Source organism: Mchenga conophoros, linkage group LG4, assembly GCF_057382185.1.
Source record: "Mchenga conophoros isolate Kocher_MC1m ecotype Shallow Benthic linkage group LG4, M_conophoros_male_GT1.1, whole genome shotgun sequence".
Taxonomy (NCBI): Eukaryota; Metazoa; Chordata; class Actinopteri; order Cichliformes; family Cichlidae; genus Mchenga; species Mchenga conophoros.
This window is the reverse complement of record NC_140529.1, coordinates 3,924,419-3,948,833: the sequence shown is the minus strand read 5'-3', so window position 1 is coordinate 3,948,833 and position 24,415 is coordinate 3,924,419. Positions and strand designations below refer to the sequence as shown.

Here is a 24,415-nt window from a genome sequence, read left to right as displayed (position 1 = left end):
TGCATCCCCCACACTTGAAATTACCATGTAGGTTATGAGTTATCAGGGTTTGATCTGGAGCGTCACCATTGGTGATCAGGTAGATTCTGTTCCAGTTATAGTCCCATAAATCATGAAGCTTGCTGCCAGAAAAGCTTCAAATCTCCTTTAAAAGCTATTTGTGGTCTTGGTTGTGGTCACTGATATCATTTGCAAAAACCCCAGTGTGAGAATTGTTGTGTGTGTGTGTGTGTGTGTGCGTGCGTGCGTGCGTGTGCGCGTGTGTGCGTGCGTGCGTACATGCGTGTGTGTGTGTGATTAACATTATCGTGCAAACGAACCAACAGAGTTTGATTCTACCATGAAGCTTCTGATGAAACTTATCACAGTAGATCACCACCTTAGTTAAAGTGGGTGAAAGGTCACAGATAGAGACAGGGTGGGGCTGAGTGTCAGTGATGTGGGTGGAGATGGTGGAGATAAAGTGAGCAGACCAGAGGCGTCCTCGCTGAGTCTCCTGTGAGACGAGCAGTTAAAGGACTCCAGATGTTCACCACAGCAGAGACAGTGAGGGGACGGAGGCCTCCTGTGGACTCACAGTCAGCTCCATGTGTGTCATGGTCCCCGCACCTCGCCAGCTGACGCCAGTCAGACACTTAGTTTTGTTCATTCTCCCTCTCTCGCCTCTGCTCTCTCTTTCTCCTGCCAGGGCGGAGCTCAGTGTGGGCTCCCGCCCCTGGCCCACGCACCTGGGGATGATCAGCACCCCTGCCGCCGATCACGAATTAGAGCACTACTTAAGATGGCGGACCTGCTCAACTCGTCGCTGGATCGTTGAGCCGTCAGCATTCCCCCTGGACCCGTTCCCTGTGCACTGTGACTGAGCGTGAGCCAGAGTGCTGGTGGAGAGAAGAGGAGCTGTTTGTGAAATCCGTGTGAAAACCTTCTCTTCCTGGACTCCGGCCCCTTTCACACCCGGACCCTGGAATCCCGGCCCCTTTTCCCAAACACCGTTGTACACATGTTTCACTGTGGAGAGCACTGTAAATAAATTCACTCTTGTTTGAAGGAGTTTCTGGTCTGCGCTGAGTCTGCCTCACTACCCATGACAATGTGTGTCTGTTTGTGTTATTATCCTGTCAGGAGAGCTTAGAAGTTATTATTACATTTGTGAGGAGAATATAACCGACACCTTAGTGAAGGGGGGGGGTTGTCTAAAATATCTGCCAATGTCCCGTTACTGAGACAATATGACAATGTACATCAAAGGCAACACAATTTGTCTAACATACACCTTTACAGACTAGTGTCTAAAACGCGTCTGTGTATAAGGGGGCCCCACAGTGTCAGGATCAAAGATGAAGTCATTGTATAAATTCACACTGAAATATCACTTTATAAAACTCGCCCCATTATGAGGAGACGGGTGTGAGTGGTATGTGCACGGACGGAGGGATCAGGTCTGGAGGGGGGTGCCCGCGCATTCATGAAGGTGGTGTGGACGTGGAGAAGACAGGACCCACTCACAGGCTGAGTGGTCAATAAAGAGATGCTGAAAGCGTGTTCATGGAAACATCGTCGGGTCTGCCGTGGTATGTTTACAACGGGACTTCTGCTCCTGAACCTCTGCGCACAGCGTCTGCAGGTCGGGGCTGTACGAAGTCACTTTATCTCTACAGGACTGTAAGCTGTCGTCTGTGAGGCGTGAGCGTGTTTGTTTGAACACAGTTCACGGTGGAGCTGCTGACATAATGTGGATCCCAAGATCCATAACTGGCCTACCTGGGGCTGAAAGTCTCCATAAATGCAGGCGTTTCGGCGGCTACACCGGCTTCCACGAGTGTGACGCTTATTTTGAGAAAATAATAGAATATAAATTTATTTTTATATTTCAATATCACAATAATCTTCCAATGTAGAACTACAAGTTAAAAAAGAACTAACATAAATCAAATCCACTTCAGCTAAACACTTCTAATTTCTTTCCATCTTACATGCTGTGACTGCAGCCATTCCCACATCTCTGTGAATGGGACTCATGGACATGGATCAGTGGTTGTTGATCAATGGTCCTGAGAATCTGCATAATTAAGATGAAGGAACGGAGCTCCCAGCCCATCGTTCCTGCAGCTGCTTTCAGTCTTTATGCAAATGTCCTGTTTGTAAGACTGAAACCTGCAGCTGAGACTGAAGACGTCACCTGATGATGACGACACGTTTCTCCCACAAAACGCTGCGTCCAGATGAACAGAAGCAACAGACTCACTTTCCTGGATGATTGAGATGCATCAAGACTTCATTGTGTGTTACTTCTCATTCAGCACAGACACATTATTCCTGTTAGGTCATGTCAGCTGTCACTCAGTACAAGCACAACTGTGAACAACACAAACTTCTCTTCAATGTGTCACAGAAACACTAAGTGTGAGAGCCTGTATGACACACAGGACAGACTGTAAGCTCTGCTGGCTGCACAGCACTTTGTAGCAGTTTTCCAACATGTCCTCCACCCGTGATGTCAGTGGTGGGACCCCAGTCACAGCACTCAGCACCACCTCCTTTAAATGGATTTTATAGCAGTTCCTCCCGTTACTCGGTGCAACGCTTCTTAAATGTGTTTTTGCAGGATAAAACACAGCAGGTGGTGTAGAGAGGACGTCAGCTGACGGAGCAGAGGGAGGCAGACTGTGGATAAATGACAGAGTGAGAGGAGAGCAACCATGACAGAAGCACAGGTGTGGCAGATAGAAGTGGCTTTATAGACACTTATTGTCAGTCCTCGTGCATGCTGTGGAAATAAGTGTCTGTGTCATGAGGTGACATGTGAGCTTATCTTTGGTCAATAATGTCATGATCGGCTGTGTGCAGGCAGGAATTTGACCCAAACGCAAACTCACTGGAGACAAGACTGAACTCAAAATGGCAGCTTTTATTGCTGAACACAAAACTCTACAAAACCTAAACTGGGAAGACTCTAACAAAACACACATAGGGAGCCACAGGTAGAAACAGAAAGAGAAGAGAAAAGAAAAGAAGAAAAAAACAAAAACAAAAACAACCCCCCCCCCCCCCAAAAAAAACAACAACAAACAAACAAACAAACAAAAAAACAAAAAATCTAGGGTTAGGAGGCAGCAGGGCAGCCAGGTTTACGTAGTACTCAGGGTTGTAACATCGTACACAAAATCACACCTCATATGCTTAACATAGTCTGTCCATTTAGACCATATTCCCTGGAAGTTTAAGAGAAAATGACACTTTTTCCATCGTATAGATCTCTTGTACAGAATGGATCCAGTCTTCTATCGTTGGTGGTTCAGGCTTAAGCCATCTTCTCGTAAGAGGCTTTTTACTTACGGCCAGAAGGATGTACAGGAGTCTTCTGTCGTTGGAATCCAGTTTATCCACTGGTGCATTGCACAAAAACATGGTCTCAAAAGTTGAAGGAAAAACAAATGAAAAAACATTTTGTAAATGATCATGGATTAGAGAGCAATACTGGCGAATATCTTTACAGTCCCAAAAGATGTGGAAATGGTTAGCTCCGTCTCCCCCACATCTCCAACATTTATCACCAAGTCCTCGATATCTTTGTTGAGCAGGGGTAATGAAAAATCTCATGATGCTTTTCCAGCTAAATTCATGCCAAACATTAGACCCAGTGGTAGCCCACTGTATCTTGCATGCGTGAGCCCAACACTTCTCTGTAATTGTCAAATTACCCTCCTTTTCCCACTTCGCTTTAATATACAGAGTGCTGTCGTTTTTACACCGCCGGATGCTGTTATATAATTTAGAAATAATTTTACTTTGCACTTCAGATTTGGTTAGTAATAAGAATGTTTCTACAAATTAAGTTGTGATTAAAATAATTTCTGATCTGTAGATATCTAAAAAAATCATCAGATCCCAAGTCATGTTTACTCCTCAAGAGATTTATTCTAAAGACACTTCTTCAGCTGAGAATCTAAAGGTAGAAACACACAGACGCTGCAGCTTTTACTTGCAAGGGCATGATCACAGATGCTCCCACCAGAGTGGGGCCTGTGATGTGCGCTCTGTTCTTGCACTTGTCTTTATTTATATACAAACGTAATACAACAGTGAATACATCTATTCATAGGCAGAGGGATGTTAGTGTGTAGGGAGTGTGTGTGTGGTTCTCTTCTTGTTAGTGCAGATAAAGTGTCCAGCTCTCCTCTTCCTGGCAGGAGTGAAATAATCACAGCTGGTTCAGCTTTTATCGCTGTGAGGAAGAATTTATCAAATCTAAGTCATCAAAAGGTCATCATGCAGTATTCTGTCACATGCAAACTTATATCACTCAAAGCTTATACTGACTGCTAAGTACAATTTTATATTGACAAACTGAAGGAGGAACACACTGAGAAAAAAAAGGAACAAAAAAGGGCAGCTCTTGGATTTACGTGAGCATCTCGCGTGTGTTTAACACGATTGCCTCAGGCTTTAAAGATCTGTACGAAATTCAACTTCATTGCATCAAATACAGGAAATCATAGCTTTCCTGTATTTCCTCCATTGTTGGCATGCTGGTTAGTGCTGTTGCTCCACAGTAAGAAGCTCCTGGGCTCAAGGCCACAGTCTGGCTAGTTTGCAGTGGTTTCTCTCTGGGTATTCTGGTTTCCAGTGTGAGAGGAAAAGTCAGGCAGTTATTAGAGCTAGGTTAACTGATGATTCTAAATTATCCATGAATGTAAACGGCTGTGTGTTTCTATCTGATAGACTGGTGAGCTGTCCGGGGTGTACCCTGCCTGGTAACCTATCACTTCAGTGTTATTTCCCGGCCCTGCTGCAACCAGGATAAAGATAGGAGGATGGTAGTTGTTGTAGACCCCTTCAATTTTTATGGTAACCAGGACCTAGACTTGATACTGAGACAAAAACGGTGCCGACTTTAGGATTAGTGAATGTCCACAACAATTCACCCAGCCTGTAGAAGAAGGGTGGAGGTTTTGTCTTGCTTTGTTTGTGCAGGAGCAGAAGGATGACAGAGACTAAAGGGGGAGGCTGTAGCTTCACATGAGTGTGAGCTGCAGACTGAACCCTTTGGTTGCTAATGTTGAGTCACTGATGTTTGCATTAAGAAAATTGTGTTTTATTAGCTGTGTTTTAATTAAGGTATCACATTATATTGTTGGGAATGTTAAATGCTAAAGTGAAGAAAAGCTTTGATTTCACTCATGACTGAACATGTTATTATTAACCATAGCAGGCCACTGTAAAGAGTCAATTAACTGTTATAGAGGGAAAAAAGGCCAAAAACTCTGTTAATACCTATGAATAACAGGCAATGATAGACTTGTCACATTCAAAATAGAGATATGTAATAACAAACACGGGTCCGTGTCATTTAGGTTCTCCATTGAAATAGTCAATCATTTAGAAAAGTAGAATATATATGTCTCAACGCTGTTTCTCAATAATATTAAAAACCTAAAAACTATTGTTGTGGAAGATAGAAGTCACTGTGACAGCCCTCTGACTGTGGAGGACGTTTGTAATCCTATTTCTGCACTTAAGGCCAACAAATCTCCCGGCACAGATGGTTTAACTGCAGAGTTTTATGAATCATTTTCTAATCTCCTGGCTCCGTTCTTACTGCAGCTTTTCATAGGAAGTGTAGAGAATAACATCCTCCCTCCTACTCTTACTCAGGGTCTCATAACACTTATTCCAAAGCCAAACAAAGACTTACTTCTTATTGATAATTGGAGACCCATCTTTCTGCTCAATGATGACTATGAGATTATGGCTTTAGTACTTGCTAACAGAATGAAAGAGTTCTTGGACACAATTATCGATGAGACACAATCAGGCTTTATGAGAAACAGACACCTTTCTAAGAACAATCCGTCCAGCCCTTAGTGTTATTAGTGATTTCTCTGAGGCATCTGGTTTATGTCTAAATCTTAAAAACATGTGAATTACTAGCAATTAAAGGCTGCACTGCAAATGCTCTCTGTAACATTTCTGTTAAACAAGAAGTCACACACCCAGGACTGTTAATATCCAAAGACCAAAAGTCAAGATGCTCGTCAAACTTGTCAAACAGTGTTGGGGAATTCTCTTTTTTTTTTTTTTTTTTTTAACGATCAGAAATGCTTTTATTTCTCAATGTATACGTTTTAAACAGTCATCGTAATTTCTCTTTTTTTATCAGCCATAGTAGACATGTCCAACTGGGACTTAACCCACATATGGTTGCTGGAGTCTATCCCAGCTATCACAGGGTGAGAAGCACCATACAATCTTAGCAGTTGCAGGTTTAACCATTCATGCTCACATTCACACCACATCAGTTTAGAACCACAATATAACCTATTATGTCAGCATTGAGGGCAGGCTGGGGGGTTTGTACCATTTTCTCTCCAGGAAGCTTTGGGTGGTTCCTTCCGGTGGAGCTACCTTCCTGGGCTTTCTGTTCCCTGCATCTGGAAGTAATAATTCATTAGAGACCTCCATATTTAAGGACCGGTTGTGGCCGTGATTTTCTGGCAAACTGTTATACCTACCTTCATGAATTTATGATCCACCTGCTCAACCACCAGAAGAACTCTCCTGTTTCTCTTTTTTTCACTTTCCCACTCTCAACTGGCCCTGCTTCCTGCACCTTCCACATTGCTCCCCACCTCTGTGAGACTCAATATGCTCTGGACCCAAACCACCATGCTCTTTACCCTGCTCCAGAACCCAGCCTGCCCACAGACCTACCTCCTCTCTTCCTCCACTCTGGGAGCCACAAATCCTCCCAGACCCCCAGCATCCGACTCCTCTCCCTTCACTACTGCACCTCTTGAAAAAAATAAAATAGCTCCAACAGAAAGACTCAAACAAGGTGATGTGGCATGGAAAGCTTCCAAAGGTTGCATGAAAACTGAGTAAATTAAAATAATTTACTGCAGTTCTAACTGTAAAAAAATCATCAGTAGAAAAAACACAACTCTGCTAAGATTAACACACATCTATATAAAGCAGGAAAACATCAGTAAATCATTTTTATCTTTCAATAAGGGGATGGGAAAGTCTCACATTAGGATGCGCTAGTTACTGTTTTCTACTGAATACATTTTTAGAAATTGTGACCTGAATATTATTTTGCTGAATGTCTTTAACCGAATGACTGACTTTCCTGTCTTTTTCTTTCGTTTCATTCCTCGCCTCAGCTCTCACACCAAAAGAAACCAATGATCATTTTATGACAGTTAAAAATAGAATAATGGTGCACACAGATTGCAACGTGATTGGAGAATAATGTGCTCAATTATTTGTGTGTGTGCGTTTTAAAATACATGAACACAAAAAGTGGGTAAGACATCTTTTCTGAGAGTGTATCTTTCAAAGGTCTCTAGAAAACATCAGTGGGTACTTCTAGTGTTGGGTGGTTATCCTTCAACTTGAGGGTATTAACTGTTAAACATTATGGTGTTAAGGTTAGGACAATGTGCTTGATTTTTTTTTTTTTTTGTGTCCCGTTTGGATCTTTAGCATCAGAATTGTTGTCTTAAGGCCAAGAAAGATGCCAAGCAGATTTATTTTACCAAGTGGATCATCATGGCCTTGCCATATTGGTCCATTTGATTGACCTTTATTATAATTATGAATTAATTTTATTTTCAGTTGCTACAAACGGGACAGACATGACTGGGGGATAGGACAGGGAGAAAGAATGAAAGAAAGAGAGGGAGAGAAAGAAAACCAAAGGGGAGAAGAGACGGTGAGAAGGGGGGAAGAAAGAAAAAAAAAACACCTGGGTCACCTGTATGGAGAAAAAAAACAGAAGAGAAAGCAAACAACAAAGAGCAACATAATAAAAAACAGCACCATCACAATAAACTAGCTAGCAGTAGATATCAGTAGATACTAAATAATAAACGATATTGTGCAGCACGCAAGATAGACAGCGCACAATGTGCTTTGAGGCAGCAGCCAAGAAAGCTGTAGTCCGCGTCTGTGAATACCCGTGTGTACACCTGTGTGCATACCTGTGTGGATCAGCACGCTTGCATTCCAAAGGTTTCTCCATGTAATGATCTGCTAGAGGGTGTGGGGGGGCCACAGCCCCGTCCTCCAGGGCATGAAGCAGGTATGGAGGAGATCAAAACTCGAGACATCCAGAGGCCCCCAGAACACAAGAGACCAAGGAAGACCAACAGAGGGGCAGCCGCGCCACTGTCCCAGAAAGAGCTGAGGAGAGTCCCAGATGAGGGCTCACTCAGCAGCCGCGGAGCAGAAGCCAGGGGGAGTCGCAGTGACGCGCCCGTGAGCTCCGCCGGCAGCCAGCTGTGCCTGAGTGACCGAGCCCCAGGCCGAGAGGCCGGGGGCACCCCACCTCCAAAGTGGCCCGAGCGAGCCCCAGGCCCCAGGCCCCGATAAGCGGTCACCAGGGAGTGAGCCGGTGTGTACCCACCCCCAGACACAAAGAACCACCAATGCACCGATGTCTGAGGGAGTCCGCCACTGGCAGGGGAAGTGGTGTTGGGGAATTCTCAATGGTGCTTGGTGCCATACCCTCAGGGACTTTAATGTTATATAAAAACACTGACAGCTCAATATCTGCCTCAGTCACTCTCCCTGATCCAGCTGAGTCAGCAGTGGGAAAAATCTGCTTTTCACAGGAACTTGGTAACAGCAATAAGAGAATACGTAGTTTATTCCAAGAAGATATCGTCTCTCTCCCATATATAGAATATCTTACTGGAACCGACATGTTCCAGATATCACCTGGAAGACAGTCTGGATGATCCCATAAATATCTAGTTGTGAACAAGGTGAAGGAAATCTCATATAAAATTCTTCATAAATGTGACCCAGCCAGTCACTATATGGTAACATTTAAAAGAGACATAAATACTAATTGAACTTTCTGTGGGGATCATCCAGAAACTGTGGCACATGTCTTTTGGTTCCTCTACACAGAGATTCTGGAAGAATTTAGCAGTTTTGTTATTGTCCATATTTTAAGGGAGTTTTCTTTACGATGGAAAATGTTTTATTCTGTTTCTTTAAGTTCCCCAGGAAGAATGATAAATGTTTTTTTATAAAAAATTTGTTAATACTTTTAGCTATTTTATATCCATAAATGTAAGTTTATTAATAAAACACCATATTTCTGCCTTTTTATAAGGATATGAATTGTACATACAATCAATTTCAGACTCAACCAACAAAAAGCCTCTCAGAACAATATTTATATGTAGATTTTTTTCGCCTCCTCATATCATAATTTTTTTACTCCTGGTTCTGTATGTTCATGTTCTGTTCTTTTGTAAACTTCATCTGTTTGTATGTTGTATACTCATTGTGTTTCAATAAAGTTCGATTTAAAAAAAGGTACGTTCTAAAGGAAGCTTCAGACGTCACTGATCACGTGACTCTGGCCAAACGAATCAAGCCTCGACACGGTGCTTCTGAAGCAGCGCGTTGATCTTTCTGACACACGCACCGGAGCGTCAGCTTCAAGCGGACCATCACTACGTCTCACATCTAAAGGTGTCAAGGTAACTTTGAACTGAGTTCAGTCAATCTGGAGTTTTTCCAAGTTTTCTGTTGCTCTCTGTGAGAGAAGAGCGTTAAAGGCGGGGCTCTCCAGAGTCCAGCAAAACAGGAAACCACAGCTGGGTGTGTGTAAGTGTGCAAACCAATAGAATGCATCGTGGTGGGGGGGGCATCACGGGCATTGGCAAGAAAAAAATAAAATAATCGGTCGTACCCATGCTTCCCCGACGTCATGCCAGCGCATATTGGGAAATTCGTAGGCACCGATCGGTTTTCTATCAGCCATTTGCTGGGAGTAAGGGCGCCCTCCGTTTGCGAGGTGCGCCTGCTGCTGGCGGCACAGGGAGGAGAGGGCGGGGCGGCGGGGAGTCTCTGGCTGGCTGGAGCGACATCTAATAACCAACTCGCAAAACAAAATAAAAACAACAAACAGATATTATGATACAGACTTATAATCTGCACCCATGTTTTTTCTACATTCTATAAAGTGAGCGCGAGAGCCCTCGGTGCGCCTGCGCGCTGCTGAAGTCAAAGTAAACTTTATTGTCATCTCCGCTACAGACAGTCCAGCATATAGAGACGAGACGACGAGGCTGCAGTTACAGCGGTGCAAGTAAACAAACAACAAATATAAGAAGAGTAAGAAAATAAATCTACACTTTAGGACTCGGGGTAAAGGATCAATAACAATTTAAATTTATAATTTACAGTTTGATGATTTAAAGTCTCACACAACCCGTCAAAAGGGGCGGGGCCGGCTGCTTCCAAGTAGAGCACATTTCATTTATAATGATGTAAATCCAAGCCCATCATGGATTCACGATCTGAATCCTGGGTTGTGTGAAATCCCAGAAATCAACCTTAGACAAAGTGAATCTGTGAACTAAGGTGTAGGTCTGTTAGGTTAATTGTGCTGATCCTCGGGTTGGGGGATTTGTGTTTGTACTGGAGCGCAAAATTCAAACCAATGGAAGATGGACAACAAAAGTTCAAAGCCATCAGGTGCTCAGTTTATGTATTTATTTTTGGCCTGCATCAGTAAGAAATGCCAAATTATATACACAAAGTTACAGGAATCACCACTCCTGTTATTCATGATGATTTCAGTAACATCACATAATAACATGTAACATCCTGTAAGCACAGTCTGCCTGTGTCTTTTCTCTGCAAATGAACATTTTCAGCCAATATAGGTAATACATCAACATGGCTGCCGTGGCTAAGTTAGGAATATTTATAATGTCATTTCAAAACTTGCATATGATCTGCAATTTGTAGCAGATCTACTGACTGTCACAGCAGCTGGAGCAGTCTCAAATGCAGGTCAGTCCACTGCTGCCCCCTGTGGCCAAGTGCCATAGCTACTGCTGGATGAACTCGTGACACATCTGCACCTGTTTCTATGAACACATTGAGTCTGAGTGGCTGCACTTACACTGGTGCATTCAAACATATTGAAAGATGGCAGCAATGTGGATTGTCAAGACTCAAACCAACCATTGAGCAAAGACAGCAGGATCACTTGTTTCTGTTTGTTATACAGCCAGATTTACTCGTGACACACATGTGCAGCTGCTTTATCACCTATTCTGAATTTGTTTCAAGCACAATACATTTGTTACACATGTTGGGATATTGTGTTTGTTTTAAATGTTATATACCTGTGTGGTATGTGACTTGTGTTGCCATGACGCCAGGTCTCTCTTGGAAATGAGATTTTTAATCTTAATGAGATTTTTTTTTACCTGGATAAATAAAGGACTAATTTGTAACTTTCAGTGTTTTCCGGTCTTCCAAAAGAAAAAAAACCTTCAACTACATGACATGCAGTTGTGTATTTGTTTTCACCTTATCATACACTTGAAGTTTTACAAATCCCCACTTCTTTAGTGAATATCATTTCAGTCTCAGACAACCTCGTTTCTCTTACAGAGGTTGAATGCACCTTCTGCGGATGGCGGTACCACACAGTGTGCGTGGACTTCCCCTGCACAGAAGGCAACTACAAATGCTGTGAATGCTAAATAAACAGAAACAAATGATCCCTGTTGTCTTTGCTTGATGATTGGTTTGAGTCTTGACAATCCACATTGCTGGCGTTGCATCTTTCAATGCCAGCAATGGCAGGTATCAGTGCTCAAAGCTTTTGTGTTTGTTTCCAACAAGTTGCCCACCTCGGGAAACAAAAATGTGTTCTTTTACTTGTCAGATGAACATATGAGACACTTTGACTCTTCAGTGCAGTGTGGAGCCTAACAAAGATCTGTTTTGTGTCCCAGCTGATCAGCAGGAGGAGGAGAGTCTGACGGAGCAGCAGAGGAACATTTTCAGCTACTTGGACTCAGCTCAGCCACTACAGAGGAAACAATGAGCTCAACACAGAAGGTGACAGACAGAGCAGGACCATATGACCAAAGATATTTATCACCATATACATCTGAACATTTGCCATAACGATGTAGCTGACGATAGAATTGACAGCAGACAAAATACTTTACAGCTGCACAACTTTATTAAAAAGCCATCAATGTATTTTCACTGAAACAAGCAGCTGTTGTTTATGTGCATTAAAGTTATATAAAAATGTAACAGTGCAAATGCAAATTCCTCGCTGACAGTTTAACCAAAAGGCGTTTCCAGTGGAAACTGGCCGACACATCCTGAGCATAACCATGTATAACATCCACTAAACTTCAGAAGAGGTTATACAGTCGTGGCCAAAAGGTTTGAGAATTGCATAAATATTGGAACCTGGAGAAGTTGCTGCTTAAGTTTTTATAATAGCATTTTGCCTGCACTCCAGAATGTTATGAGGAGTGATCAGATGAACTGCATCGTCCTTCTTTGCCATGAAAACGAACTTAATCCCCAAAAAGCCTTACCACTGCATTTCATTGCTGTCATCAAAGGACCTGCTGAGACCATTTCAGTGATCGTCTTCTTAACTCAGGTGAGAATGTTGGCGAGCACGAGGCTGGAGATCATCATGGCTGTATCCCGATTCAGGTTCTGCAGCTTTAAAGTCCTCAAGGGCCGCGTACTCAAAGGCCGCTAAGGCCGAAGTGCGAGGCTCGTAGGCTCGTGAAATGGGACGTCTAGCCTCCGTCGCGCTGCCCAGGTTGCCTAGCAACCATGATACTAACAGCTGGAAACGTTTCATACAGCTGTGTTTGACAGAAATGAAGGAGAACATATTTAGTTCATTTGTTTCTACATGAGCTCTGTGTGATTAGCTGAGTATCTGAGGCTGAGACCACAGGACTGTGAAACATGATTGTTGGGCTTCATTTCTGTGCTGAACAGTCGTTTAAGATTAGCTGTAAATAACAATTAGCTGATGTTGTTCATGAGACTAAAGTCATCTCACTGTGGTAATGTAAATATAATATGGCCAATATTATAGTTATTATATTAATCACTTCACTCACAGACAAGTATCTGTGACAGTGTGTATACAGATGTATCATATATAAGAGACAAATATTGTTCATTTAATATGTTGGTACTAAATTTGGCTCATTGCTTACATATATGTGTAAAAGCAAATGTAGGAGCTGTGATAACTGTGTCTGATAGAATGAAGAGTCGACTGATATATGAAATATTCCTTTATTGGGTGAGAAAATCAGACCATGTCATAACTGCTGTAAGTCACACAGAATAGATATCAGAGCCTTAAACAGGCTGACGTCTGCTAAATGGGTCAAACTGGGCAGAAAGTCTACAAACACATAACATCCTTATAGAATATGATGTAACACTATAGATCAACTTAGCTCAGAATATATAAAGCATATAAACAGTTACAGCAATATGATGCAACAAACACAGCAGCTACTGATCCAAAATACTCAAAGCTTCATAGAACTGAAACCAACATTTATTTTAGCTCCATTCTGCTGCTGATACAGACTTTAGGTTTCTGAATATTAAACTTGTTGCTGCCTTTCATAGTGTGTAACTTGAAGGCCCTGAGTACTCTGAGTACTTTCTCCCACACTGGAAACACTGGGATGATCACATTATTTGAACATTACCTAATAAGACTGATTCAGCACAGACAGTTATGTTAAACTTTCCTAGCAGTCCTTCACAAACAGGGAACAGTCTGTCTATTCTCTCCATCTGTCAGCTGCTGCTGGCTCTTCCTCCTCCTCTTCCTCACACACTGCTGAGTTTGTCCTGGTGGATCATCAGGGCTGCAAAGCCTCACAGATGATGTGCAGCAGTGGCTCCCTCAGTCTGTCCTCACTCTGGACACTTGCAGTCGTCACACATGGAAATCAAATGTGTGATAAGCTGCAGGATTCAAACACAAGTGTAACTTATAAACACATGTTCATACTTTTATTCCACAATCAGAGAGAAAGAAACAGAGAGAGAGTGCAGGACAGACAGACAGGTGACAGTCTCAGGTGTACACACTGCTACACAACAGCACAGAGAAGCAGGATTTAGTGTTTGTGTTATTACGAGTGTAAACAAGAAGAGTTCCAGATGGTGCAGTGGACACATGTGTGACTGCTGTGATTAAAGCATCTTTCTTTCAGCTTAACGAGTGAACCGTCAGCTCGTTCAAACACACGTTAAAGTCCGTTTGGCTCGACACCACCGAACAGAGGCAGCAATATAACACAGCTCACATTAACAGTGCAGTGGATCCTGCTTGTGCCGTGATGTTCAGGACTGCAAACCGAGCAGCATCACTGACTTTCAGCTTGTTGTGTTTGTGGATATATGACTGACTTTAATTATCCACAAAATCATCACATTCTCTGTCAGATTAAGGTCGACTATCTAACGGCGTATATTTAAAGACTTTAAAACCAAGTTAACGCTGAAAGTACAAACATCACTAATGTCACATAACTCTGCCGACAAGGCATAGCTATGGCTATGAAATGCTCTTTGTGTATCACTTCTTCATTATGAAAGATGTCATTAATGCACTAGTAATGTCTCATCTGGAGTATTGTTCAATCATTTGGTCAGCAGCTAATAAGACAGATCTTAACAGACTTCAGTTAGTCCAGAATAAGGCGTCCAGATTAGTGTGAAGATGTTCATACTATACTAATATTGATAAAATGCATAATAACCTTTCTTGGCTTCCTGTACAGGCTAAAATATTCTATGGCTTACTTGTAGTTCTAAAGAAAGCAATTCTGTTAAACACACCACATTTATTCTGCTCAGCTGCAGTATCCAGATGAAATACATCATCATATTACACAGTTTTCAACAAGCTGCAATTTAGTAAATGCTCGAGTTAAAAGTAACGTTTTGTAAAACTGTTACATTTAGAGCAACTTTTAAGTGGAATAAGTTGCCTTAAAAAATTAGAGAATTATTCAAAACTTCAATGAACACTTAAAAGCCGATTTACAGAGCTTTTAGTTGTTGTAAATATTGTAAGACATGATTTGTTTTTGAAATTTGTGTAATGTGCCTCAATGTTATTGATATTATTATTATTGATTGCTTATATTTGAACAATTGTGAAACCTCACTGTGGATGTAAGAGTGCAATTATGTGGATATCTTGAATCCACTTTATTGTGTAATATTTTATGTGAGTATTTGACGGAAGACGAGCAACATCTGTTGTGGAAGCTAACGGGGTTCCTTTAGAATAAACAAACATAGGATTTATTATCACTGAATAATTCTGTATAAATCTATACAAATTATAGAAATATGTAATAGGAACCAACAAAATAATCTAAATTATAAAATAATGTGTGTGTGTGTGTGTGTGTGTGTGTGTGTGCATGATTTTAGTGTTTGAACAGTCATGAATTATCTTTAACAGCAGGTTGGATGTAATGTGTTAGAACTACCAGCAGGTGGGGATAAGAGACCTTTAAGGTGTTTGGTGCCACGCTCCACCTTCAGGTTTAAAACTAGTGTTAATGGAGTTTGAAGGCTGAGTTTGTTCCACGACTGCATTTCACTCACTGCCTCTGTTTGTATCTCTGTCACTGCAGGACCAACATGGAGCCAGAAGTCAGCGCTCTCAGGAGGCCGACAAACCTCACAGAAGAAAGGGAGAGAAAAAACACACCTGTGACGAGTGTGGGATGGAGTTTACTCTGAAGGCTTCACTAAAACAGCATCAGGTCATCCACACTGGAGAGAGACCGTTCAGCTGTGAACAGTGTGGAAAGTCTTTTTCCTGGATGCGTTGCCTAAAAACACACCAACTCATCCACAGTGGAGTTAAAGCGTACAGCTGTGATCAGTGTGGCAGAGCTTTTACTCGCAGTAGCCACTTACAGAGGCATCTAGTTACCCACTCTGGAATTAAGGCATACAGCTGTGATCAGTGTGGCAGAGCTTTTACTCACAGTAGCAGCTTACAGAGTCATCTAGTTACCCACTCTGGAATTAAGGCATACAGCTGTGATCAGTGTGGCAGAGCTTTTACTCACAGTAGCAGCTTACAGAGTCATCTAGTTACCCACTCTGGAATTAAGGCATACAGCTGTGATCAGTGTGGCAGAGCTTTTACTCGCAGTAGCCACTTACAGAGGCATCTAGTTACCCACTCTGGAATTAAGCCATACAGCTGTGATCAGTGTGGCAGAGCTTTTACTCGCAGTAGCCACTTACAGAGTCATCTAGTTACCCACTCTGGAATTAAGGCATACAGCTGTGATCAGTGTGGCAGAGCTTTTACTCGCAGTAGCCACTTACAGAGTCATCTAGTTACCCACTCTGGAATTAAGGCATACACCTGTGACGAGTGTGGGAAGGGTTTTACTGAGAAGGCTTCACTAAAACATCATCAGGTCATCCACACTGGAGAGAGACCGTTCAGCTGTAACATGTGTGGAAAGTCTTTTTCCTTGAAGCGTTCCCTAAAAAGACACCAACTCATCCACAGTGGTGTTAAAGCGTACAGCTGTTATCAGTGTGGCAGAGCTTTTACTCGCAGTAGCAGCTTACAGAAGCATCTAGTTACCCACTCTGGAATTAAGGCATACAGCTGTGACATCTGTGGAAAAACTTTCAGCCAAAGAGGGCACCGAAATGAACACCTACGCATTCACACCAGACATGATGTGTACTGCTGTGAACAGTGTGGCAAATACTTTACAACAGACGCACAGTTACAACAACACATGTTTACCCACACTGAGGAGAGACCTTATCAATGTGACCTGTGTGAGAAGACTTTTAAATCTCCATGTCACCTGAGACAACACCAACAGATCCACACCAGAAAGAGACTCTACAAGTGCAGCTACTGTGAGGTATGTATTTATATTGTTATCTTGTCATTTTAGCCTGACTGTTTGGAACAACTCTGCTCATTAAACTGTGTTAGCATGTTAGCAATTCTACTGCATGGAAAAGCAGCTCTGAGTGATTATTCAGATTTTCCTTTCAGTTATGATTTTAGTATTACTGTAGTATTATGGTGGTAGTATTGTAGTTATTGCAGCCCAGTAAACTGAGTGTGTTAACTGAAACAGTCAAATGTAGTTGGACGTCTGCAGAGATGCTCTTTATTTCAGGCGACGTTCAGGATACAAATGTTGAAGGACTGACTTACACTGTCTTTGTGTCTTTGTTTAGAAGCAGAGCGACACAGATGGATCCAGTTCTCAACCCTGTCATCACCGTGGTGGTGGGAAAGACTTTCTTTGTGACCTCTGTGGAAAAATCTTCAGTCAGCAAAATACCCTAAAAGTACATCAACGTAGACACACTGGAGACAAACTGAAATACTGCAAAGAATGTGGGAGAAGCTTCCCCACATCAGGTGGATTAAAAACACATGAACTGATTCACAGTGGGGTTAAAAAGCACCTCTGTGATCAGTGTGGGTCATCCTTCACCACTGAAGGTGAACTTAAAAGACACAAACGAGTCCACACAGGAGAGAAACCACACAAGTGCAGACACTGTGAGAGAAGCTTCTCACATTCACATGGTCGTAACAGGCATGAACGTACGCACATGGAAGGAAACTACAGCTGTGACCAGTGTGACAAGAGCTTCAGGAATCTCAGTTCATACTCTGCACACAAACGATCCCACGTTACTAATAAACTGTTTCACTGTTACCAATGTGCCCAAACATTCACCTCATTGTCTGCTCTGTGCAAACATCAGCGCGATCACTCAGGGCTGAAATCACTCCCATCACTGGATCACAGTGAATCTGAAGACACAGAAAGATCCTCTGGTTTCTGTGTCGGACTCAAAAAGCTTGAGATCAGGCTCCACAGAGTTCAGATAGAATCATTTAAACTTGTGTTGAACTGAACTGGTTGCTGGGCTGAACTTCTACATAATACAGATCTACATGGGATCTTCTTTTCTGTTGTTTTACTGAGTCAGTTTTGTCCTTTTTTCTCTGTCCTGGTTTTGCTCGTCTGTAAATGATTGAAACTCAGTCAAATAGTTCATTGTTCTCCAGCAAAACGTTTTGGAAACTCATGTTTAACCTTTGAAACTCTGACATGTTTTAGCACACAAGGCTTCATCGGGGAGTTCACTCATGATTGGACCATGAGAACAAAGGTTTTTAGTTCTTTCAAAGAGAGTCTTGGAGATGTTTGATGTTTCTGTTTTTCTGAAACCACCTGAAAGAAAAACTATTTTTCTTGCTTTATGTAGTGTGGAAGTTTTTAATGTTTCTTCATCTGTGATGTTCTTGAATGTGTTCACGTGAAGATGGTACAAATAAACTGTCCTTTCAGCTTTAGCTCCTAATTTATTCATTATTTATGGATGTAGCACAGCAGCCGTCTCTTGATTAACACATGGAGGGCTCGGGATCTGATGGTGTCGTCTCCCTAATTTGCCCACTCAGTAAATCTCACTCATGGCCAAGAAATTGAAATAAACCTTGTTTCCCTGCTGGATAGTGATCCACTGTAACTCTGCTCCTCCTTCCTGTTTAGGATTTCTGTGGCTGAAGTAAAATTCCCTCTTTTACCAACCCGTTCTCACTCCCGACGCGTAAAATAATGACGATTTGTCACGTCCCTTAACTTCTCATGCTGACGCCTAAGGTACCCTTCCACGTTTTTATGTGACGCTGTGGGTTGTCAATTCATTCCAATATGAACGTGCTCGCGGCGATCAGAGATGCTTCGAGCAGAGGCTCCAGCCATCCATTTACTCCAATAATAACCCCGTCACGGCGAAACATGACGCCGTGAAGCACAATCTAACTGGAGACCCGGGGACCCTCTCCGCGAACGGGTTTTTCTCCCTAATTTAATGCTTTCTTTTAATGACATCGTTAACATTTCTCAACAAAAACACGTGAAAGTATCACTGATAATTCAACAATAAAATGGCTTCATGTTGTGGCCATCACACAGTGTTTTCCAAACTGATTCACGATCTGAAAGTGCGCAGATTTAACGTACATAATCCTTTGTTAGGTTTATTATTTTCATTTCACACGTAAAACACATTTATAGATTCATTCACCACTCCTGTTAGTTTTGGATGCGCTCGGCTCCAGCCAATCAGACGCAACCTGTGTAAGCAAAGGCTGACGGGAGAACGGAGAGACCCATTTATAAGAATAAGAAAATGAGGCGGAACTGATTGATTCTAATGCAGGTATGTAAAAAATACATATATTTAACATAATACCTTGATGTGTGTTTCAAAGTTTGTTTTTTCATAAACGCTTCAAACAAACAGAGGTAAACGTTATGTTATTTGAATTTTTGTTTAAAGTTTATGTCAAATTAAGTTGGTTAACTTAAGATGTTTGATAATCTTTGCTTTAATCATGGACTGTATTTTAGGTGTTCCCTTTTTTCCTTGTTAATTGCGTAGAATGATGCACGGAGTGAACCTCAGCCAAGACCAGTGCGCTGGAAAACACGTGACAGACAGGGAGCTTTTATTCCTCAAAGACCATCAACCAGTCGAAGTACTAGTTGCATGCCACGTGGTCAGTGTTCACACAACCATTGATTTTATCTCACAACTTGTTTTCACCGAAGAATTTCAGTAAGTAAATATTCTTCATCCCCCCCCCCCAGTGTCCAGAGAGCAGCATCAATGTCCACGTGAAGAACCTGGTTATGTTGCCAGTGTCAACCCAACAAAAGGTACTTTACCTTCTTGTATATGTTGTGATTTCTGTTTACTTTTATATTTGTTGTTATAGTTGAGTTATGCAGGGCTTTTGTGCAGTCCTAAGAAACATACTGCCCAGAGTGTTTTTCACTTTGTGGAAGAGTTTCTTCCTTTCTTTATTTTTTTTCTGTTAGTGTGTGGAACTGAGGTGCTTCGTCAGGAGCTCCTTCAGTTGTTGGAGGATGGAGAAGAGGACGCAGCCATGACTTGTGAGACGTCGTCTGAGTCAGCTGCTACTCACTGGGCGATCAGAAATATGGTGTCCTCGCAAAAGTGGAAAGAGGCCAGGCCTTGTCTTATAGACAGTATGTTAGCTACTCTGGATCCACAGTCACACCGTGTGTGTCAGTGTGGCAAACAAGTAGTTGTGAGGTGCCTGGACTGCCTGTCTCTTCCATTCCTTTGTGCTGACTGTGATATTGCAGTTCACACACGCGTTGTCCTGCACAGCAGAGAGGCAGTAACAGGAGGGTTTTTGCAGCCTTCATCAGAGTTTCACAAGCCAATAGGTACAGTTTTTAAGTCTTATGCATTTCTTGCTATGTATGAGTATGAGTGGGTGCTGTTATTGTATATTTATTGTGTATCAGTTAATTTCTAATTCTTTTTATATATATTGTGTGTTTTAATGTTAGTTCGGCTGTTGCCTGTGCAAAGGCCAGACTGTGTGTGACTGCCCAGCAGGTAACGTTGAGGTTTCACCCGGCGCAATTGTGGCTCTTGTAACCATAAATGGTAAGTTGCCCTTTTGTCACACACTACATACACAATAGATGTGTTTGGAGGTTTTATTGCAAATTGTGCATTGCTATCTTTGTTTTAATTACCCTCGGCCCGCAGTATATGTGGGCACCTGTCAAAGGTCATTTGGATTTACCAGACCGATTTGAAAACAACATGAAAAAAATGAATGCTTTGAGCCATGACTGAATTTCTCCTGATCCTTTCTAAAGGCCGTTATAACCTTGCACTGCCAGTGGTGAGCTGCACCAGCTGTGGCCTAATGTGGTCCCCCTCAGTTAAGGACATCCTGGGTAGTGGATATTGGCCTGGCACCTTAAATTTCTGCACCCTGTTTTCAATGGATGCCTTTCAGTCTTTCTATGACATTAAGAAGGCTGCACCAGGGATGTCACTTAAGGCATTTGTCAAAATGCTGGATGAACGAACAGCCCATTTTGGAAGGGTGAGTTCCTAAATTTGCCAAGTTTAAGGAAATTGTGCAAATCAATGTTTATGATGACTGTCCTTGAATATTCTGTTGTATGTCCTCTATGTAAAAGAATGGCCGAATATCAGCTGATGCCTTCAGTAAAAGTTTCTTGGAGTGGAGTGCTGTAAAGTTTGAGGTGGACAGGATGTGCAAGGAGCCATGCTTTAGCTGCCCTGCCTGCACTCCACACATGCTTGCCGTCTCAGTTGATGGAAACCGCAAGCTTTATCGCTTTCAGTCTAATGCAAGGTACGTTATGCATTGTGGACATAAGTCAAATATGGATTTGTAGAAAAATGTATTTTAATGTTTCTTTTCAAACAACTGTCACTGTGTTCGTTCAGCACTTCAGAGCAGGGGAACTTTGAAGGTGTCTTCATTGAGAAAGATGAGGAAGTTGCTGAGTTTGTGAAATACATCCAGAGACACACAAATCATGTAAGATACACATATATATATTAGTGCTGTTAATCTTGTTAAAATGACGTTAATGCCGTAACCATATACACATACGTGTGTGTGTGTGTGTGTGTGTGTGTGTGTGTGTGTGTGTGTGTGTGTGTGTGTAGACATATATGGATGGGTCGATATTTTTTTTTTATTTTTCTCTTGGTGTTGTCGTAATACTATTTACTTTACTTTATCTTAATGTGTACTTAATTTTGTCACCATGTGTATTTAAAAAAAACAACATGATTTTTATTTTGTGTTATCAGTGCTGTCCTGGGGAGATCTGAGGTCTTGTGTGACTCGAGGCTAATTCAGCTAATTGTTATGCATTTGTTTTAAAAAGTTTGTCCCTGATAGGGCTTCATCATGTCATGTCTTTTATGTTAAAATCTTTGAGTGTATAGGTCCCGGGGAAAGGGTTGTGCGGATCTTCATCTTGGACTGCAGCAAAGGAGTCGTCCAAAAAGTCCACTGGGAAGTTGGATGAGGAGGGCATGGAAATAGCTGTTTGTCGCCACGGAGTCCTCTTAGCTGCATTGAACATGTTTCGAGGGGAGATCTTTGCTTACCCCCTTTTTCTCCAGAGGAAGTTGGCAGCTAGCGTCCCAGGACATATTACGTTCCTTTGCTCCGATGTGGCCTGTAAATATTTCCCCTATTTAACCAAGGTGGCTCAGCAGTGCCCTGAGCTGAGGAACCTCTTGTCAATGCGTCCTTTTCTCTCCGTCATGCATGCAAAGCTCACACTTGGAAATGCGAGGTATACTGCAGCTTGTAGTTTTGGATTAGTTTGAGACATTTTGTTATAAGGTTGAATGAATTCAGCAGTCATGTATTGTGACCTCCTTTCTATAGATCAAATGGGGAGGTGCGTTTCAGGATGGGGCCGGTTCAACAGTTGGAGAAGAGGTGGAACAAGTAAACAGTTTCCTGTCTAGGGCGGCCATCACAACGAAGTACATGTCTAAAGCAGGTGTGTGTCCGTGTCTGAGATTCCACTCAGTCTCCTGCTCATTCATTCTTATTTGTATACTAACTGAAATGCAGGGCGAACAGACATGCTGACCCTCCTGGCTTTGGGCTGGAACAAAAGGAAAGTGGAACAACTGGGCCGCACTTTGAGCCAGTGATATCTAAAGGTCATTTTTTCAACACCCATTTTAATGTGTGTGGTAATGGGGGGAAAACACCAGTACTCTTTTAATGTCAATATGAATGACATTTATGAATGCATTCTTAGATCATAAGGATCCTTAGAGAACAAGTGGAGCCTGAATGCGAGCAGAAATGAGCTGGGTGTGGATGACGACACACTGCAGCAATGGGCTGAAGGTGAGTCTCAATATAATGCACTCATGTCTAACAATAGGACCCACCATGGCCTCATTAAAGAACTTAGAGTTAAGATCTTTCTGACAGTGTCAACAAACAATGAAAAATAAGCCTTGGAAAAGCAAATTTATGGCAGAGTTGTTGCGTTTCATCAAATTGGATAGAACCTGGGTTGAAATAATGTCGTACTAGTTGGTTTTATAAACCTGAACACCAACATACTTGTTATCTCATGATTATCATGAGATAGCAGCACATGAAGGCTCCAGATGTCTTATAATGAATGTCATCAAGTCAGTGATTACAGAGTCCAGTGTAGTTTGGTGACTGTTACTCATCCTGTGCTCTGATTAATATTCCTCTCACTTAGAAAGTGATCAAACTGATGGCAGCCTTGGAGCGTTGCAGGCACGAATAGAGGAGCTTGTCGTCATCATCAGAGTGCGAACACAAAGTCTTTACAGACAAAATGGTACGTCCCAGTTTCTTTGAAACGGACCGTTTGATGCTGAGTTTGTACAGCTTGTGCAGCTACTTTGTAAACAGAATAAAATCAGATCCAGGTTTGTTTGAGCTGGATGTGATTTGTTCCAGCAAACAAATTGATGAGTGTAGATTAAAATGTAACTATATACATTATGTGAAGGTGTGAATTTTTTATGCTTATTTACAGATAGCAACAAGAGGCGACACAGAATTCGCAAGGTCATCTTAGTTGAGAAGAAACGCTTGGCGGCTGCTGTTGACGACTACAACAAGCTCGCTGAACCAACAAAGCAAATCGTATCCAGTGATGCCCTCGTGCAGACCGATATTTGGCCCTGGCAGAGCACAAGTGAACGTAAGCTCTTGATTTCCAAATATCCTTTTTAAACAAACTCCCAGTATCTGAGCAGTAGTTGAATGTTTTGTTCTTGAATCATAATATGCTGCTATGTTTTCCCATCTGATGTTGTTAAACTGTAGCTGCTGCTGACCTCCGGACAAAGAGAAAGGTCTTTGAGAAGGTGATGGCTGTGAGGCGCCTGAGAGAGGAGGAGATGATGCTCTGCAGGGAGATGCAGCATCACTGGACAGTGTTGCGAATGCGTTCTGTGGTGTTGGGGACAATCTCCTCAGACTGTAAGCACTTTATTTATTTATTAATTTTTTGATGAATCGATTGAAAATAAGAGCAGATGCTAAAGTCTTACTGGATCTTTTACCTATATCTAGATTGCTAGCTAACACTGCCTTCTCCCTTTTAAAAAAATGTTTAATTACAGCATCCTAATTCCTTGTGTTTATGAGGTGATGTTTTTTTTTGTTTGTTTTTTTTACTTTTCTCATTTATTTGTTTTGTTCTTTTTACAGCCTCCTTTGTTGGCATGTCGGAGGATGCACAGAAGGGACTCTGTAGCCTGGTTTTAAAAAAACAAAGTGAACTGAAAGCTGAAATGCTCAAAGTAAAGGACGTGTACAAGAGAATCGTCAGCCACCAACCACTCCTGGAAATGGACTCGGAGGAGGAGGAGGACATTCCAGACGATGCCACTGAGAGTGATTTGAGCACTTCTGATGAAGACTGATTGTGTCATCATTGATGTTATGTTTGGTAAAATAAAAAGTTAATCACATCTCTGTTCAATGTGATTTTTCAACAGACATTTTACATTTTGAGAAGAAAAATGGAATTTCCTTGGTGCAGTTGTTTACCCTGAATCATTATTTCCCATCTAATTTAATGACTAGTGTACATGTTCAGATACGATAACATAATTTAATTTATGGGATGCTTTCTGGGCTGCTCAAATTATCACAAAATTTAAA

The 24,415-nt window shown here is 42.0% G+C and overlaps 3 protein-coding genes and 1 long non-coding RNA gene across 4 annotated transcripts in view; 3 read left to right on the top strand and 1 right to left on the bottom strand.

Moving 5' to 3' along the window:
• Positions 1 to 24,415, bottom strand: part of LOC146575304 (uncharacterized) — a 429,876-nt gene that overhangs the window by 326,265 nt on the left and 79,196 nt on the right. The window lies entirely within an intron of this gene.
• LOC146575310 (uncharacterized) lies at positions 11,728 to 16,670 on the top strand (the record flags this gene model as incomplete). Its single annotated transcript, XM_085272446.1, has 2 exons — positions 11,728 to 11,880; positions 15,483 to 16,670. Coding segments are annotated over exons 1-2 (1,206 nt in total), but the record flags the coding sequence as incomplete, so codon positions are not given.
• Positions 20,562 to 22,014, top strand: LOC146575309 (uncharacterized; the record flags this gene model as incomplete). The annotated part of the gene is made up of 4 exons (XM_085272445.1): positions 20,562 to 20,797; positions 20,895 to 21,073; positions 21,169 to 21,262; positions 21,679 to 22,014. Coding segments are annotated over exons 1-4 (792 nt in total), but the record flags the coding sequence as incomplete, so codon positions are not given.
• On the top strand, positions 22,438 to 24,222 carry LOC146575308 (uncharacterized). The gene is made up of 6 exons (XM_085272443.1): positions 22,438 to 22,446; positions 22,534 to 22,606; positions 22,977 to 23,078; positions 23,280 to 23,447; positions 23,573 to 23,728; positions 23,960 to 24,222. Exons 1-6 carry the CDS (start codon positions 22,438 to 22,440, stop codon positions 24,172 to 24,174), a joined length of 723 nt encoding a protein of 240 aa, XP_085128569.1. The 3' UTR covers positions 24,175 to 24,222.